The sequence below is a fragment of the Dama dama genome, chromosome 20 (assembly GCF_033118175.1).
Source record: "Dama dama isolate Ldn47 chromosome 20, ASM3311817v1, whole genome shotgun sequence".
Classification (NCBI taxonomy): domain Eukaryota; kingdom Metazoa; phylum Chordata; class Mammalia; order Artiodactyla; family Cervidae; genus Dama; species Dama dama.
Window position 1 is genome coordinate 90,137,482 of NC_083700.1, and position 17,339 is coordinate 90,154,820.

Below are 17,339 nucleotides of genomic sequence, written 5' to 3' on the forward strand. Positions count from 1 at the left end.
CTCCCCAAAGCAGCTCTTGTATCCCCAACCTGGGCCCCTCTTTGTAACAAGCTCTCCTCTTGCCTTCCCCTTGATCAACACTCCCTACCCTGGGTTAACTCCTGGCTTATTCAGGTCTCTGACTAAATGACCCCTCCTCCGAGAAGCCTTCCTACACACACCTTCCCTGGCTGAGTCAGCCCCTCTGCTGGTCCTGGAGAATCATTAATAATTAGCAAATAAATGGACCCTGCAGCTCTCTACTGTGATACATCCTGCACAGAGTTGCCGTGGTGAGAACCAGGCTGACTACAGACTCATCCATGCAGGGTGCGACAGCTGCCCTTGTAATCCGGGGCTCTTTTTTTTGCCAACACTGTTTATCTTCTCTGTCCACAGCATCTTAATCAGTGTGGCTCAAATCTGCCAGGAAGCATCTCCCATGCTTCCTGCTGCCCATCAGTTTCAGCTGCTCTGGAGGTAACTCCTTGCCCCTTGGGGCTCCCCCAGACCCAAGTCTAACTTTAAGGATGATCCTTCAAGGTGTTTTCAAATAACATGATAACAGAGACTTAATTTTGTTCACACAGATTTTTACTTCCTTGTCCGAGCCACCTAAAAGGGACTGGAGGGATTTCCCTGGTGGCCTAGTGGTTAGGATTCCAGGCTTTCATGGCCATGGCCCAGGTTCAATCCCTGGTCAGGGAACTGAAATCCTGCAAGTCATGTGGCATGGCACAAAAAAATAAAGGAACTGTGGTTAACCCCCAGTGGTGATTGTGAAAGGGCCTGAATTAGTGGGAAGAAAAGGAAGGGGGTGTACATCTGGGGTGATTAGGAAAGGCTTCAGGGAAGATGGGGCATTTGACCTGTTAATTTGGAGACAGAGAAAGACATTCCAGGCAGGGGAATAGCATGGGCACAGACATGGAGGCCGGAGAGAGGATGCAGGGCTCCCGGAACCCTAAGTTGTTTGGTATTATAGAAGCCTCTTTGAGCAGGAGGAGGTGGTGTGCTGGAGAGGTGAGCACATACAAGCCCCTGAGGACCTCAGAAACAGAGACTTCTTCCTGGAGGTTTCAGTGTTCCAATGTGTTTTCCCCAAACACCAGACCATAGAACTCTCAGCTCCTGAAGAGGGTTTCTGTACCCTCATGTGGAGACTTCCACCAACATATGCTAGTTTTATAAAGGCTCTGCTAAAATGAATAGTAACTTCCTGTGAGTCTGCAGGGCACCCAGGCAATGCTCCAAGCATACAGCAGGCATCACTGAATTTGACCTGAATTTGATCACAACCCTATAAACTATGTAATGTTTTATTATTCCTATTTTATAAAGAGGTAAAGAAATTTTATAGGAGGTTAAGGTCACACAGCTAGTAAGTGGTAGAGTTAAGATATGAACTTGGATAGTCTGATTTTGAGCTTCCTGGAGTAAAGAACTAGCTTAACTTTGTTTCATCCAAATTATAGTTTTTGCACATCTAGTAACATTGCAAGGCAATTGATTCTGTGGACAATGGGGAGCTTTTAAAGGGTTCTTATCCAGGAGCCTTTCTATTTGATTTGTAAATATCCTTAGTATGCTTGTTATCAGTCACTTATACTTTGTGTGAATTAGTCCTTTCCTGCGCTCTAAGCTGCTTTAGTCGTATCTGACTCTTTGCAACCCTATGGGCTGTAGCCCGCCAGGCTCCCCTGTATATGGGGTTTCCCAGGCAAGAATACTGGAGTGGGTTGCCATTTCCTCCTCGAGGGGATCTTCCCCACCCAGAGATCAAAGCCAAGTCTCTTACGTTTCCTGCGTTGGCAGGCAGATTCTTTACCACTAGTGCCACCTAAGAAGTCCTTTCCTACAGCACCTCAATATTCTTATAAGCTCCCTGAGAGCAAGTATTGTATCAACTCATTGCTATGTCTCCAGTACCCAGGAGGGATGACATGAGAGGGTGCGATAAGAATACTTGCTTGGGTCTTCCCTGGTGGCCCAGTGGATAAGAATCTACCTGCCAGTGCAGGAGAAATTGGTTCAATCCCTGATCTGAGAAGATTTCACATGCTGAGGGCAGCTAAGCACATGTGCCACAACTACTGAGCCTGCACACCCTAGAGCCTGTGCTCTGCAACAGCAGAAGCCATCACAATGGGAAACCCTCTCACTGCAATGAAGAGTAGCCCCCACAACTAGAGAAAGCCTGTGCAGAAGCAACAAAGACCCAGCTCAGCCAAAAATAAAAAAAATATGTGTGTAAATTAATTAACTAAAAAAAAAAGAATATTTGCTTAAATGAGTTGTAACTTCCCCTGTTGAAGACAGTGGAAGCAATGGAAAGGAAGGCCTGGAGCCTGGGAGGTGGTTGTGTCAGAGTGTGAGGGACAGGAGATAGGAAGAGTTGTGGGGGCACCGTGGGAATCTAGAGTCTTGAAGCCAAAACGGAAAGCAAGACTCACCTACTTCATGGTTAAAGGCCAGGGCTGCACATCAACCAGCCTAGACAGCATATTAAGAAGTAGAGACATTACTTTGCCAACAAAGGTCCATCTAGTCAAAGCCATGGTTTTTCCAGTAGTCATGTATGGATGTGAGTGTTGGACTATAAAAGAAAGCTGAGTGCCGACGTATAGATGCTTTTGAACTGTGATTCAAAGACTTTTGAGAATCCCTTGAACTGCAAGGAGATCAAACCTGTCCATCCTAAAGGAAATCAGACCTGAATATTCATTGGAAGGACTGATGCTGAAGCTGAAACTCCAATACTTTGGCCACCTGATATGAAGAACTGACTCATTTGAGAAGAGCCTGATGCTGGGAAAGATTGAAGGCAGGAGGAGAAGGGGATGACAGAGGATGAGATGGTTGGATGGCATCACCGACTCGATGGACATGAATCTGAGTAAGCTCTGGGAGTTGGTGATGGGTAGGGAAGCCTGGCGTGCTGCAGTCCATGGGCTCGCAAAGAGTCGTACACGACCCAGTGACTGAATTGAACTGAACTGCACACTGATTGAAATGCAAATCCAAATATCTACTCAGAATGTTTTCTCTTCTAGGCAGCAACTACATCACCTGGTCAATTGGAAAATGAGGCATTTGTTGGAGCTGAAGGTGTTATCAGTAGATTCTTGGTTTTAAGAGTAGGAGTTGGAGGGAAAAAAAATACTCTCAGATCTGTATCCACACCCATACTCCTAAAGTTACTGGAAAAGAGCAATATATTTGGAAAGAAAAGAAAGTGAAAGTCACTCAGTCATGTCTCTTTGTGACCCCATGGACTGTAGCCTGCCAGGCTCCTCTGTCCATGAAATTCTTCAAGCCAGAATACTGGACTGAGTAGCTGTTCCCTTCTCCAGGGGAGCTTCCCAACCCAGGAATCGAACCCAGGTCTCCCACATTCCAAGCGGATTACTTTACTGACTGAGCTACCAGGGAAGAGATTTGAGAGGGATCCTTAGAAAGCACTTAGGCTGTTTCTCTCATTCTTTGGAAGACAAGACTGAGGTCCAGAGAGGGCAAGGTCACAGAGCTGGTTGAGACTGGAGGGTCTCCTCCCTGTGGGATTCTGCCCAAAGCTTCAGGGCCTGCACCACTGTGCCCTCCTCCAAGACCCCCGGCAGTTCCTTGGCCCTGTCACCTTTTCAGGGGAGGCAAACTTGGGCACACACCACCCGCCACAGACCCACAGACCCAAGCTCTCTGCTGTCACCTGACTGCCCTAATGAGATTACAGTCTCCTAGTGAAATAGAGCATTAATTCCCTCTGGCTTTAAAGGGCAGGCCAGGCCACAAGAAATAGCAAAAAAAAAAAAAAAAAAAACCCATAAAACCAATAAACAAACAAACCCCCCTCAAAACAAACAAACAAAAACCACCTTTAGCTCTAATGCTGAATACAGATGATAATCCTAATAACCTCTCCCTACCAGGCACGTTACAGCTCACCCCTGCTTTCATGAATGTGTTCTGAGTAGAATGTTGCACCAGCCCTAAGGAAGTACATGGTGATTATTATGTCCGTTTTGTTGGGGAAACTGAGGCCCTGTGTGATTAAATGGCTGTTCTGGATCACATGGCTAGCAAGTGGCAGAGCTGGGACTTGAATGTAAATCCCTTGGACATTGTCATCTCTAAAAACAATAAGCCCTGAGACCCTCCAGGGTTCCCAGCTTCAGGCTTAAAGCACCCTGAAGGACAATGGCTAGCAGAGCCTCAGGTCCACTGGACTCAAACCCTACATTCCTGGGCTTCCCTGGTGGTTCAGTGGTTAAGAATCCACTTGCCAATACAGGGAACATGAGTTTGATCCCTGGTCCAGGCAGATCCCACATGCCACAGGGCAACTAAGCCTATACACCACAACTACTGAAGTCCATGCTCTAGAGACTGTGCTCCGAAGCAAGAAAAGCCACTACAGTGGGAAGCCTTACACCACAACTAGAAAGTAGCCTCCACTTGCAGCAACTAGAGAAAGCCCATGCATGACAATGCAGACCCAGTGCAACCCCCCAAAATTAATTATTTTTTTTAAAAAATTTACAAAAAAATCCTACATTCCCTACAATACTGGGAAGGACCAGTGAACCCATCCACCTGTTCATGTGGTGGAAACCAAACCAACAAATTCCACTCTGCCATTTGCTAGCTCTAGGCCTGTGGCCAAGGGACTCTGGCTCCCTGGGGTCTCAGTCTCCCTTTCAGTAAAATGAAGGTTGGAACCCAAGGCTGTTGGGATGATTCCCGATGGTTCACACAGATAACACAACTTGAACAGGCCTGCCACATGGCATGCTTGCTTTTGCCCCACCTCTCTTTGCTCCATCTGTAAAATGATGCTAACAGTACTTACTTCTTGAGATCGGTGTTAGGATTAAATGTGGTAATACAAGTAACAACAAGTGGTGTACAATGAATGCTTAATGTTGGTGATTGTTAGCTCTGCCAGGTAGCTATTATTATTAGTTTATTATTGCTTATTACTGCTACTTATTGTCTTGCCTTCAGTTCTTTCTGGAATGAAGCGGAGGTAAAAGTCAAACCAACCAAACGTTCCTCTGGTTCCTCCCACCAGCTCCTGGTCCTCTCCCCTCTTTAAGAGGAGTACTTGGCTCTGAAGTCTGAACCCCCAACCACGTGGCCTGCTCTAATTTCCCAGGCTCTAATCTGCTCCTAGCTCCTAATGATGCAGCTGGTAATAGGATTGTGGCTTCCCTCTGGGGCAGCCACACAGGCCATGGCTGTGCGGCTGGCGACTGGCGCTTAGCAACCCCAACCACCTGCCTGTTGAGGAGCAAGAGCCAGGACCCTGTGACCGGGCTGGCCTCCCGTGCATGGAATGGTGCTGTGCCCCGGGCCAGCAGGCTGGGCTCGCCATGGTGCTGGGTGCCATCCTGGCACGTGGGAGGGATGTGTGCAAGCGGAATGGACTACTCATCCTGTCTGTGCTCTCTGTCACCGTGGGCTGCCTCCTTGGCTTCTTCCTGAGGACCCGGCGCCTCTCACCCCAGGTCAGCCATGCTGGGCATCATGGGTCCCCATCTCAGAGGGCTGGGTGGGCCTGAGTGATCTGGGGGTCACGCTCCCACTCCATGGCTCCTGGGTGACGTGACAGAGACTTTTCATCTCACCAGTTTTCTCCTCTGTAAGTGGAGTGTGACAAATGCATGGCAGGACAAGAGTGTGAGAGGGAGTGGCTACACACTGGCATCTCCAGGTGAATGGGAGGCGAGGGTACCTTGTGAGAGTACCCACAAGCTAAGAGTTGTGGGGGAGGGAAGGGTAGTCTGCTGTTGTTCAGTCACCAAGTCGTGTCTGACTCTTTGTGACCCCATGGACTGCAGCACACCAGGCTTCCCTGTCCTTCACCATCTCCTGGAGTTTGCCCAAGTTCAGGTCCACTGAATCGGTCCACGTGGAATGGAGTCTGTAAGTGTGCAAAGCAGGCATTAGAGACCATCTCCTAAAGCAGTTTATGGGGCATTCTAGGCAGAGGTAACAGCAGGAGTGGTGAGACAGAGGGGCATGGAAGATTTGTGAGGGAGGGGCGTAGCAAACTATTCACAGCAGCTGGAATGGACACTGTGAGGCTGGGGCTGGAGCACAAAGGCCATCAGGCCTCTAGATCCCATCACCCAGCACTGACTTGGGGCAACCTCGAGGAGCTCCAGGCAGGGCAGTGATATGGTCAGACCTGAGCTTGGAGACATCCCTCTGGTGCTGAGTGGAGGATGCGGTAGTGGTAGGACTGGCAGGGGGCAGTGAGGGGATGAGACATGCAAGTGGGGATGACAGAGCAGATATGAGAACTGCTTCCCAAAGAAGAAGCTTTAGGATGTGGTGGCTGATTGAATGTGGGGCTGGGGGACAGGGAGATAAGGTAGGCCCTCAGGGCTCTGGCCTGTGTAACAGCAAGGGTGATGATGCCTTGCCTGGGGAAGGGCCGTTTTCTCAGTTAGCTCTCAGCTCCCATGGGAGAGGGAGGGACTCTCATGGTGTTGAAGGAAAAACTATCATGATGCTGTTAAAACAGTAAGGAGGACTTTATTCGGGACTATTGTGATAGGTGTCAAGACCACGGCAGTAGGGGAGAGGGATCAGGCGCAACAATAGAAGCTGGGGATTTACAGCTGACGAGTGCAGTGCAGAGGTCAGTGAACAGACAATTACTAAGAGACATCAAGGGTAGGGTAGGGTAGGGGGATTCTTGCTAAACTCACTAACAAGATGCTTGCTGAAGGCAGAGTTGGGGGCTTCTCACCAAATTGACTTAGCAGGATTTTTGCTACAAATAGGTGAAGCAGGATGAAGAAAAGGCCCAAGGATGAGGCTCAGTTGAAAAGAAGACTCAGAATAACCTGTCTAAAGTTTGGTCAAGGAAAGAGTTTTTGCCAATGGGTTTCTGGAAGATTCCCTATCTCATAGAATTCCTCACTCTGCCGTTCAGTAATATGATCTCTACAACTGGGGCTCAAGGCATCAGATTTCATCATCCAGGAGAAGGAAAACATCCCTCCCTGGGAATCGAGCCCGCTATTATGATAGTGACACTGTTAAACTGCTATCAGTTATTTAGGGAGAAGCATAGACTCTGGAGGCAGAGGTACTCTGAACTTGGTCTCTACTAGTAATGGCTGTGTGGCCATAGACAAAATCCTATCTCCTTTCTGGGGCTCAGTTTCCTTATCTGCAAAATGGAGGGGGTGGGACTATATGTCTGCTAGAATTGCTGCGAGGGGTAAACAGGGAGTCATCAGTGACCAGATGCAGTGGGTGCTTAGTGAGCGTTACTTCACTCCTCCTTCCCTTACCTATAAGTCCAGGTGCTACCAAGAATCACCTCATATATCCCAAATCTGACAGAAATTCTTCCAGACCTGCCCACATCTGAAATTACACTCTCCTCCCACACTCATCCCAGGCTCATCCCTCCACTGGAGCCCAGCCACTGGCAGTCTTGCTTCAGAATCATTTGTTAAGAGTCTATTTCTCCCATCAAACTTTGACTTGTTGACTATCACATGGGCTTTCTTGATCGAAAATGCGACCCTAGCTAAGTCCAGAGAGAACACTCAACTAATTGCTGAATTAAACTGGCAATGGCACAATCTGCAAGTCACTTTAATTTTCTTCAGCAACTAAAATATATCTCTTGCAGGAAGATTATTTTGTGAAAACAAATTGGAATGCCTACTATTAAAAGCCAGACTCATCTGGGGCCTCCTTTGCCAAAGCTGCCTTCCCCATCTGTTTGGAAATGCAAACGTGTTCCGGTCTGGATTAACCTGCCAGATAAACTGAAGGAAGGATGTGGAGTCTTAGAACAATTATTTGGCAGGAATTGGCTTTCTCAGCATCTTACTTTGAAATCCAGGAGTTTTTTGTTTGATCTCTGCCTGTGACTCAGAAACCAAACCCTTCTTATTTTGTAAGCTTATGCAACAAGGCAAAAATCATAAACAATATGCAAAAGGGTAGAATGCCCTATTTGTGAAAAGAACTTACAAAATCACAACATTTATCTTTGGAAATGGGTATCTTATTTAAAAACATAGATCATTTTGAGAGTTCCAGTTAAACCATGGTGAATTTGTAATTGTACCCATTTTTCTTTCCTTTCTGGGATACCACTAAAACTGTAGCAATGGGACTGTTTAAAGATATAAGCTCCCAAGAACAAAGATGATACAAAAAGAGACTCTGAAAAAAGAAGTTGAGGAATTACAGTACATTAGATGAGAAGGGGATGGAGCTGAATGCTCTCATTTAGTAGAGCACAGAAAGCTGAACTCCTGTGTCTGTAGAAGCAGATACCACTCGAGCTTGTCTTGGAAACTCCAGAAGGGCTCGGAACTTGAAAGCACAGGGTGCTGCAGGAGGCAAGGGTCAGGCATGCTGCTGAAATCAGGGATGCTGGCTAGGATTTTGTAACTGGAGCAGTTAGACCCCTAGGTCCCTTCCAGTTCATGTAATCAGGGGATTCCTTATCTACTATCTCTATCCCCCTGCTTGACACAAGGAACCAGAGAAGCTTGACTAAGAGATGTTAGGCCCACCTGTAAGTGCCGGGAGAGAGGAGGTGATGGGGTGCATGCTTCAAGAGAATGAGTGAAGGAATATTTGCATCTTGAGTGTGGGTCCACCTATGACTGCTGTCAGCTGGGCTTAGGCACAGCCACACCTCCACCTAGCCAGAAGTAGAAAGGACTTCTCACTGAAGCCTCAGAGGAGAGACCTCCAAATTCTGCTGGGAAGGAGAATCCTCTCCCCAGTGAAAACACCAGATCTTCACGCATCAGTCTTCCTTGGGGAGCCTTCAGTTGACAAGTTCTGCTCATTCATACAGAAGTTTAGTGCTTCACACTTACACATAAGCAGAAGGTGAAGTCAAACCTGCTAATGTGGAAGATAGTGAGGCCAAACAAATAGCACTGAGGGTCTCTAATAAAGCATGGGCAATGCCAAGAGTAGAACATTTTCTAATCTTTTCTTAAGTTCTTCAGGTATATGAGAGAAGATATAGTGACTATAAAACAGAACAGCATGCAAAAAGAAGGAATAATTCAATAATAAGAAAGAGATTTTGGAAATAAAAAGTAGATGAGCCAAGATAAAAATGTCAATAGCTGAGATAAAGCTGCAGAAATCTCCCAGAAAGTAAAACAAAGAGAGATGAAAATAGAAAAAGAAAATATAAGAAAATGAGAATGTCCAACATTCAACCTCCTAGTAAGAGTTTTAAAGAGAGCTAACAGGAAAAAGTGGAGAGAAAAATTTCACAAAGAAAACAAGACTATTTCTCAGAAGTGAAAGGTATAAGCTCAGTGCCATGAATTTCTTAAAAAAGAAGAGAAGCTCATACCATGGTCTATTCATGAAAATTACCAAAAAGGCTAGAGGTAAATAAACAATCCTAAAATGGTTCTGAGAGAATAAAACCGGTCTAATTTAAAGAATGGGCTTCTTAGGTGGAGTTAGTAGTAAAGAACTCGCCTGCCAAGCAGTAGACATAGGAGACAATGGGTTCAATCCCTGGGTCGGGAAGATCTCAAGGAGGAGGGCATGGCAACCCACTCCAGTATTCTTGCTTGGAGAATCCCATGGACTGAGGAGCCTGGCGGGCTACAGTCCACGGGGTCACACAGAGTCAGACACGACTGAAGCAACTTAGCGCACACACACACACACACACACACACACACACCTATGGTGTAAAGAATAGGAAGTAAGAATAGCTTCAAACATCTTAAGTGATGCTGGAATCTAGAAGACAAAGAGGAAATGCCTTTGAAATTTAGCAGGGAAATTCTTTCAAGCCAAGAATTTATCAGAGGTAAAGGGACAATAAAGGCATTTTTACTATGTAAGGGGCTTCCCAGGTGGCGCTAGTGGTAAAGAACCTGCCTGCCAATGCAGGAGATGTAAGAGATGTGGGTTTGATCCCTGGGTCGGGAAAATACCCTAGAGAAGGAAATGGAAACCCACTCTTATTCTTGCCTGGGAAGCCCCATGGACAGAGGAGCCTGGTAGGCTACAGTCCATGGGGTCACAAAGAGCTGGACATGACTTAATGACTAAACAACTATGTAAGATTCAGAAGTTTCTCTCCCATTTGCCCTTACTGAGGAATCTATCAAAGGAGATGCTCCAGCAAAACAAGGAGGTAAACCAAGAAGTCTAGGAATCCAGGAAAGAAGGGATCCTAGAGAGGACAAAGTCCCAGGAAAGAAGAGACCCGTGACAACCACTGGCCTAGACAGCAGTCTTTGCAGCCTGGAAAAAGAGGATGGAGAGCTTTTGGACTGAGATCCCAGGAGCCTAAAAATGGACCCACGTGTTTGAGGAAACACTATTGTTAAGCATTTTAAAAGAGATGTTAAAGCATTTGGAAGAAACTAATGAATGGTTCACAGAAAACAAGGTAAATGAAAAATCAGTCAGTTATTAATTTCAGGAAGTAAATGAAGGTTGTACAAAAAGGGGCCATGGTTGGTTCAACAGTGAACAATATGTTGTGATCAAAATTTTTAAATCTTGGCAATTAGTTTAACCAAAAAATGATATAATGGTGAAATGATAGGAGGAAAAAGGGAGTAAGAACTAAGCCCTCATCTGTCATGGCAGGGAAGTTAATAGATGTCAAAAAGATATATCTGGAAATAGCATTATAGCCATATTATTTACAAATAGCAATACTAAAGGACAAACGGGGTGGGAAGTTGGGGTTGAGGATAAAGATGGATGAGGAACAGCTGTTTTTTTTTTATCATTATGTAGTGTGTTTCTTCAGTTGTGTCTGACTCTTTTGTGACCCCCATTGACTGTAGACCGCCAGGCTCCTCTGTCCATGGGGATTCTCCAGGTAAGAGTACTGGAGTGAGTAGCCATGCCCTCCTCCGGAGGATCTTCCTGACCTGGAGATCAAACCTGAGTATCTTACGTGTCATTATAGTGCTATTTAAAGTAAAGAATATATAAGAGATGGGAATACCATATCACTTTACCTGCCTCCTGAGAAACCTGTATGCAGTTCAAGATGTAACAGAACCAGATATGGAACAATGTACTGGCTCAAAATTGGCAAAGGAGTTCATCAAGGCTGCATATTGTCACCCTGCTTATTTAACTTACATGCAGAGTACATTGTGTGAAATGCTGGGCTGGATGAAGCACAAGCTGGAATCCAGATTGCAGGGAGAAATATCAATAACCTCAGATATGCAGATGACATCACCCTAATGGCAGAAAGTGAAGAGGAACTAAAGAGCCTCTTGATGAAGGTGAAAGATGAGAGTGAAAAAGCTGCCTTAAAACTCAACATTCAAAAAACAAAGATCATGGCACCTGGTCCCATCACTTCATTGCAAATAGATGGGAAAACAATGGAAACCATGACAGACTTTATTTCCCTGGGCTCCAAAATCACTGCAGATGGTTACTGCAGCCATGAAATTAAAAGATGCTTGCTGCTTGGAAGAAAAGCTATGACCAGCCTAGACAGCATGCTAAAAAGCAGAGACATTAGTTAGCCAACAAAGGTCCATCTAGTCAAAGCTATGGTTTTTCAAGTAGTCATGTTTGGATGTGAGAGCTGGACCATAAAGAAGGCTGAGCACCAAATAATTGATGCTTTCAAATTGTGGTGTTGGAGAGTTCTATAGAGTTCCTTGGGCTGCAAGGAGACCAGACCAATCAATCCTAAAAGAAATCAGTCCTGAATATTCATTGGAAGGACTGATGCTGAAGCTGAAGCTCCAATACTTCAGCCACCTGATGCGAAGAACTGACTCATTAGAAAAGACCCTGATGCTGGGAAAGATTGAAGGCAGGAGGAGAAGAGGGTAACAGAAGATGAGATGGTTGGATGGCATCACTGACACAATGAACTTGAGTCTCCGCAAGCTCAGGGAGATGGTGAAGGGCACAGAAGCCTGGCATGCTGCAGTCCATGGTGTTGCAAAGATTCGGATGTGACTGAGTGATCGAACAACAATATACGTGGATTAAAATTAATTCAAAAGACAAAGTCATAATGGGTATATATTTAAAAGTAGATTTTTGGGTGTGTTGGAAATGGTAGTGGAAGGGAACTGGGAGGCCCTATTTCTGTCCTGCACTGTTGCTAACTCACTCTGTGGGCAAATCACCTCCCTCTCCTGGCTCAGCTTCCTCATATGTAAAATGAGTTGGCAGCTGGACTAGAAGATCTTTAAAACCCCTTCTCAGCACCAACATTCTATAATTTGGGGCTTTTCAAAGTATCAGACCAGTAACCAAAGCTATGTTTGGCTTTGGGTTTACAAAAAAAACTTATAAGTACAAAAATTTAAGTCATATGGTGTTTGTTTGAAAGTCTTGTACTGGCCTCACCCACAAGCTTACCCTCTGAGGAAAGTGGACTCAAGCTAGCATTGCCAGAAATAACAAAACTGAATTAAATTAAATTAAAAAATTTAAAAAGAACACATCCAGTTGAATTCGAATTTCAGATAAACAATGAATAAGGGAATTCCCTGGTGGTCCAGTGGTTAAGACTCTGTGTTTCCACTGCTGGGGGCATGGGTTTGATCCTTGGTTGGGGAAATAAGATCCCACAAGCTGTGTGACTGGGGCAAAACAAGCAAACAAAAGCAAAAAACCATCTACAAATAATTTTTAGTATAGGTAAAGAACAAATATTTGTTATTTATCTGAAATTCAAACTTAACTGTCCCTCGGGGTACCTTCCTCTTCAGTTATCATGTTCCAGTTATGTGACCAGTTACTCTGGAGACAACAGATTGGGCAAGTACCTGGTGCTCTAATCCAAGGGCCCCAGATAAGGGGAAACCAGCAGCTTATGAGGAACCTGGTTGTAAGAATTGTGCCCAGGAAGGGCTCTTTAATACAGACAGTGGTGTCTCACCAACCAATCCAATTCTCTCTCTTTCAGCATTTTAAATGTGAGCCCTCCTTCAAAGGGCTGGTAAGCATTTATGAAAGTGTGGGTGAGGAGACCCAGTACAGAAGGGAAACTGACTCAAGAATGCTGTGGTCTGTTTATGAGTCAGTGTTCTCATAAAGTAGACCAACAACTTCTCTGGTGCAGAAACTGTGCCTCATTCACTCTTGAGTGCCCAGTACGAAGCCTGGCACAGTATGGGCTGAATGAATGTGTGAACAATATTCAACCCTGCTCTCTTGCCACATATCATCATTTCAGACAGATTTGTAGCAAGGCTAGGAGGATGAATGTACAGAGTCGGGGGAGAGAGGTGATTTAATGTCATTACTAACCATTTATTCTCATCCAGGCTCTCTGCCAAGTGCTATATGTGCATCCTCTTATTTAAGCCTCCCAGTGGCCCTATGAAATGGTTATGACCCTCATGTTACAGATGAGAAAAACTCAGAGAGATTGAGTAACTTGCTTACGGCCACACAGCTACTTACAGGGGGTCAAGATTGGAATCCAAGTCTGTTTGGCTCCAGAGCCAGTGTTTTCTCCATGGACTCTGCTGTCCATGTGTTAGACAGGAGAATATGGGTGAAGTGGTGTTCTGAAGATTGTAAAATAACTGTGAAGTCCATATCATCTGCTCTAAGCCCAGCTCTTGCTGTGTTTTCAGGAAATTAGTTACTTCCAGTTTCCGGGAGAGCTCTTGATGAGGATGTTGAAGATGCTGATCCTCCCACTGGTAGTCTCCAGGTGAGGGTCGGGTGTTCGGCTGGGAGGGCTGGGGTGCGGTTTCCGGGAGAGGCTTCTGTACAGATTCCGTCTGGGCCCTGCTCCTGCGGTGGGTGTCTGGACTGCAGGCTCCGGATGGCATGGTTGTAGGGTCCTTGTGGGGAGGAGGCTGTGGCAGGGGCTGCTGGAGTCTGGCTCGTTCAGTGGCACCGGTTGCTTCAGTCCCTTTCAGTGGACACTTTGTTGACTTAATTTGGAGTGATTTGGAGTCATAGAGATTGACCTGACTCCAGGGTAGCTCAGGGTCAGGGAGTTCAGGCCCTGCTTCCAGGGAGAGAGGCTCTAGGTGATGAATGCAGCGAGGCCTGGGGTAAAGGTGACCTTGGAAACGATCACAGGATGATATCCTGGCTCAGCTATGTGCTGTACTTGCCTGCAGAAACTTGGACAGGTTGTCAGACTCCTCTGAGCCTCAGTTTCCTCATCTGTAAAATAAGAAAGAAAAAAAAAAAATCTACTCCAAAAGGTTGCTGTGAGGACCATTGGAAGCTATCTATTGAGCACAGGCTTTGAGGGCAGACAGGTGGGAGATGAAGCTGGAGGATGGGTTCTTCATCATGAAAGACCTTGAATGCCAGGCTAAAGCATTCAGTCTTTACCCACTTGGGTGAGGGCCAGTGCAAATCCTTGGAGGTCACCTGGTCTCTACCACAGAAGTGCTGGTGAGTTTGACCAAGGCCCTGGTCCTCTCTAGGTCTCAGAATTTTCAGATGTATAATGAGCTGGTGGCTCCAGATGGTGTCCAAGAGCCCTTTGCTCTGAGACCATAGGTTTAGAACCCTTACCTCCCAGGACTTGTGTGCAGGGAGGGAAGTGGACAAGCCTCTGAATCCTGGATTCAGGACGCTCCTGGATATAGGGGGCTCTGTCCCCCTGGGCAGGGTCATTAGCCTTCTCGGCTTCCCTATTGCTGAGGAGGGAGCCACCCCTCTAGGGTGGCAGAGATAATGGTCCCCCATTATCTAAGAGGCCAGCTAATGGTGCTTTCTGCTGCCTGTAGGAGGCCTTGCCAAGCTCAGTTCAGCTGCATGCAGGCAGCATTTGGGTCTCCCAGGACTCAACCTTCAAGGCTCTGCTAAAAGGCCATTTCCCTCCAGAAGCCTTCCCTGACTCCTCAACCGTCTTCAGTGGTTGCCTCCTCTTCACACATCTTTTGAGTCATTCGTTAAGTCAGGGAATCTGTCAAGGTCACCGGTAGCCTCCCTATTGCTACATCCAAAGGACACTCTGAGTTCTTGCTCTGCATGACCTGTTCACAACATTTCATACACTTGATAAAATGATTGGTCACTCTTTCCCTCTTAAAACACTCCTCCCTATGACCTTACACTCTCTAGCTTTGTCTGCTCTCTGCCCCTTCATCCCAGTTTCACCCCCCTCTAATCAACCTCTGAATTGCAATTTCTCAGGCCTTTTCTCATCTGTCCTCATGGCTTTAACATACCACCTATAAGCCAAGTTTATAGACCCCCCTCCCCGACCTCCCTTCTGAGAATTACTCAAACTACCTACCTGACATGGTGTGTGTGTGTGTGTGTGTGTGTGTGTGTGTGTGTGTGTGTGTGTGTGTATGTGCATTCAGTCATGTTCGACTCTTTGAGACCCCATGGACTGTAGCCCACCAGGTTCCTCTGTCCATGGAATTTCCCAGGCAAGAACACTGGAGCGGGTTGCCATTTCCCACTCCAGGGAATCTTCCTGACCCAGGGATCAAACCCATGTCTCCTGCATTTCCTCTATTGACAAGCAGATTCTTTACCACTGCGCCACCTGGGACGTTGCCTTGATATTGACTTGATATTTCATGAGGATTTCAATTTAGCATAATCAACATGAGATTTTTGCCCTGAAAACCCATTCCTTTTCCTGTTTTCTGCTTGTCAGTAAGTGGCAGCTCCACCTACCCAGTTATTCAAACCTCTGTGTTTATTCTCTTCCCCACCCCAGCTCATCCATCAGTGACTCCAGCTGATTCTTCCCCACAACTAGAACCCATCGTCATCCCCACCACAGGTGCAGACTCCACTGTGATGTCACTGGTCTCCAGGCTTGGGTTTTTGTTCCCCTCCCATCTCTTCTCCACCTGGTGTCCAGAATGGTCTCATGAAAAGCCCATCCGGCCGTGCCATTCATTCACCTAAAACCCTTCAATGGCTCCTATGGCATCTAGTATAAACCTCACATCCTTAACCTAACTAGGAGGCCCTTCAGGGTCCTCCCAGCCTGTGCTCCACCTGGTCTTGTGCCTCACTCGCTCCAGCATCCTGGCCTCTTAGTTTTGTAAGCAAACCAAACCCTCCCCATCTCAGGGTCTCCACACATCTCAGGGCCTTCCTTCTGCCTGGAGCCTGCTTCCCCAACACTTTCCATGTCTTCCCCTTCTTCTTCCTTTAAATCTCAACTTCCATGTCACTGCCTTAGAAAGGCCCTCCCCACCCATCCCCCTTCACTACCACCTTCACTCTCCCCCATCATGCCCTCTTCCTTTTCTTGCTTAGCACTTACTATGTGTTATTATTCTATATGTATATCATTGTTAACTTGTCTTCCACTGGACTATACTTTCTGTGAAGGCAGAGGCAATATTCTGTTGAGGTTCCACCCAGGAACTTGTCAAATGCCTGGCGCGCTTTAAGTGCTTATTAATACTTGCTGAGTGGATTAATGAGTTCAACAATTGTGCTTTCTGGCATGTGGCCCTGTACTGAATGCTGTAGATGCAGAGATGAATGAGGTTCTATTTACTAGGAGCTCACAGGCTGTGAGGGAGACTGATGAGGAAATAGACAATTACACAACAGCCAAATAAACATGCTGCCGGAGGAACACAGGACTCTGTTGTTTTGTTTCCTTTTCCCTAGTTGTATAGCAATATTATGGGGCATCTTCATCACCCTTTATTGTTGACCTTACTCACTGCCAGGGTGTTGCCTCTTACTCATAACAGAAACACTTCAAATGAAGTGGCCCTTGCATGGACCCTGGAATCAGGCAGACCTGCCTGGGTTCACATCCTGGCTCTGCTATTTCCTAGCTGTGTGACTTTGAGCAAGTTATTTAACTTAAAAAAAAAAGTCCTGAAATCAGGGTCAAAGGCCTGGGTCCTAGGTCTGCTTCTGCCACAATCACCAGGTGATCTTGGGGCAGGCAAGTTTACCTGGGCCTCAGTTTACCCAGGCTACCCAGTGATTTTAGGCCCATCCAGCTCTCTGAGTCCTGGCTCTCAAAGGCCTGGTCTCATGCCACCAGACTCAAGTGCTTTCTCTTGGCTGAAAGTGGAATGTGGTATTAACTTGAGAAAAGCCAGTGTGTGTTTATATGTTTCATGTGTTTATATTATATAGTTTGGGCTGGTGCAGAGCAACCGTGTCACTGAAATATGAAAGTGCTGTAAAACTTCCCTATTAAGGGAGAATTAAACCTTCTTGGGAGAAAATGACACATTTCTGAACGCCTAACTGCTCCATCCCTGAGCCTGTCTTCCTTTAGCTTCAACTGGTCTGTAATCCATCTGCCCATCCATCACCCATGGTTCCCTGAGCTCTTGCTCTTGACCAGCCCAAGGCCAGGCATTTTTATCCTCAAGGAGCAGCCCCTCTGGTTTGGGGTTTGTCGCTCAGGACAGAGCAAAATCACCAAA

General features: G+C 46.3%; 1 protein-coding gene and 1 long non-coding RNA gene across 2 annotated transcripts in view; one reads left to right on the forward strand and one right to left on the reverse strand.

Moving 5' to 3' along the window:
• The first annotated feature begins 680 nt into the window (after positions 1–680).
• SLC1A7 (solute carrier family 1 member 7) overlaps positions 681–17,339 on the forward strand; it is a 55,343-nt gene continuing 38,684 nt past the window's right edge. Inside the window, exons 1-2 of the mRNA XM_061121862.1 lie at positions 681–5,483; positions 13,581–13,660. Coding sequence (XP_060977845.1) covers positions 5,307–5,483; positions 13,581–13,660 — 257 coding nt within the window. The 5' untranslated portion in view covers positions 681–5,306. The remainder of the gene's footprint in view (positions 5,484–13,580; positions 13,661–17,339) is intronic.
• LOC133041337 (uncharacterized) overlaps positions 5,736–17,339 on the reverse strand; it is a 28,584-nt gene continuing 16,980 nt past the window's right edge. The window contains exons 3-4 of the long non-coding RNA XR_009689219.1: positions 13,405–14,124; positions 5,736–5,899 (exon numbers count right to left, since the gene is read on the reverse strand). This is a non-coding gene — a long non-coding RNA (uncharacterized LOC133041337). The remainder of the gene's footprint in view (positions 5,900–13,404; positions 14,125–17,339) is intronic.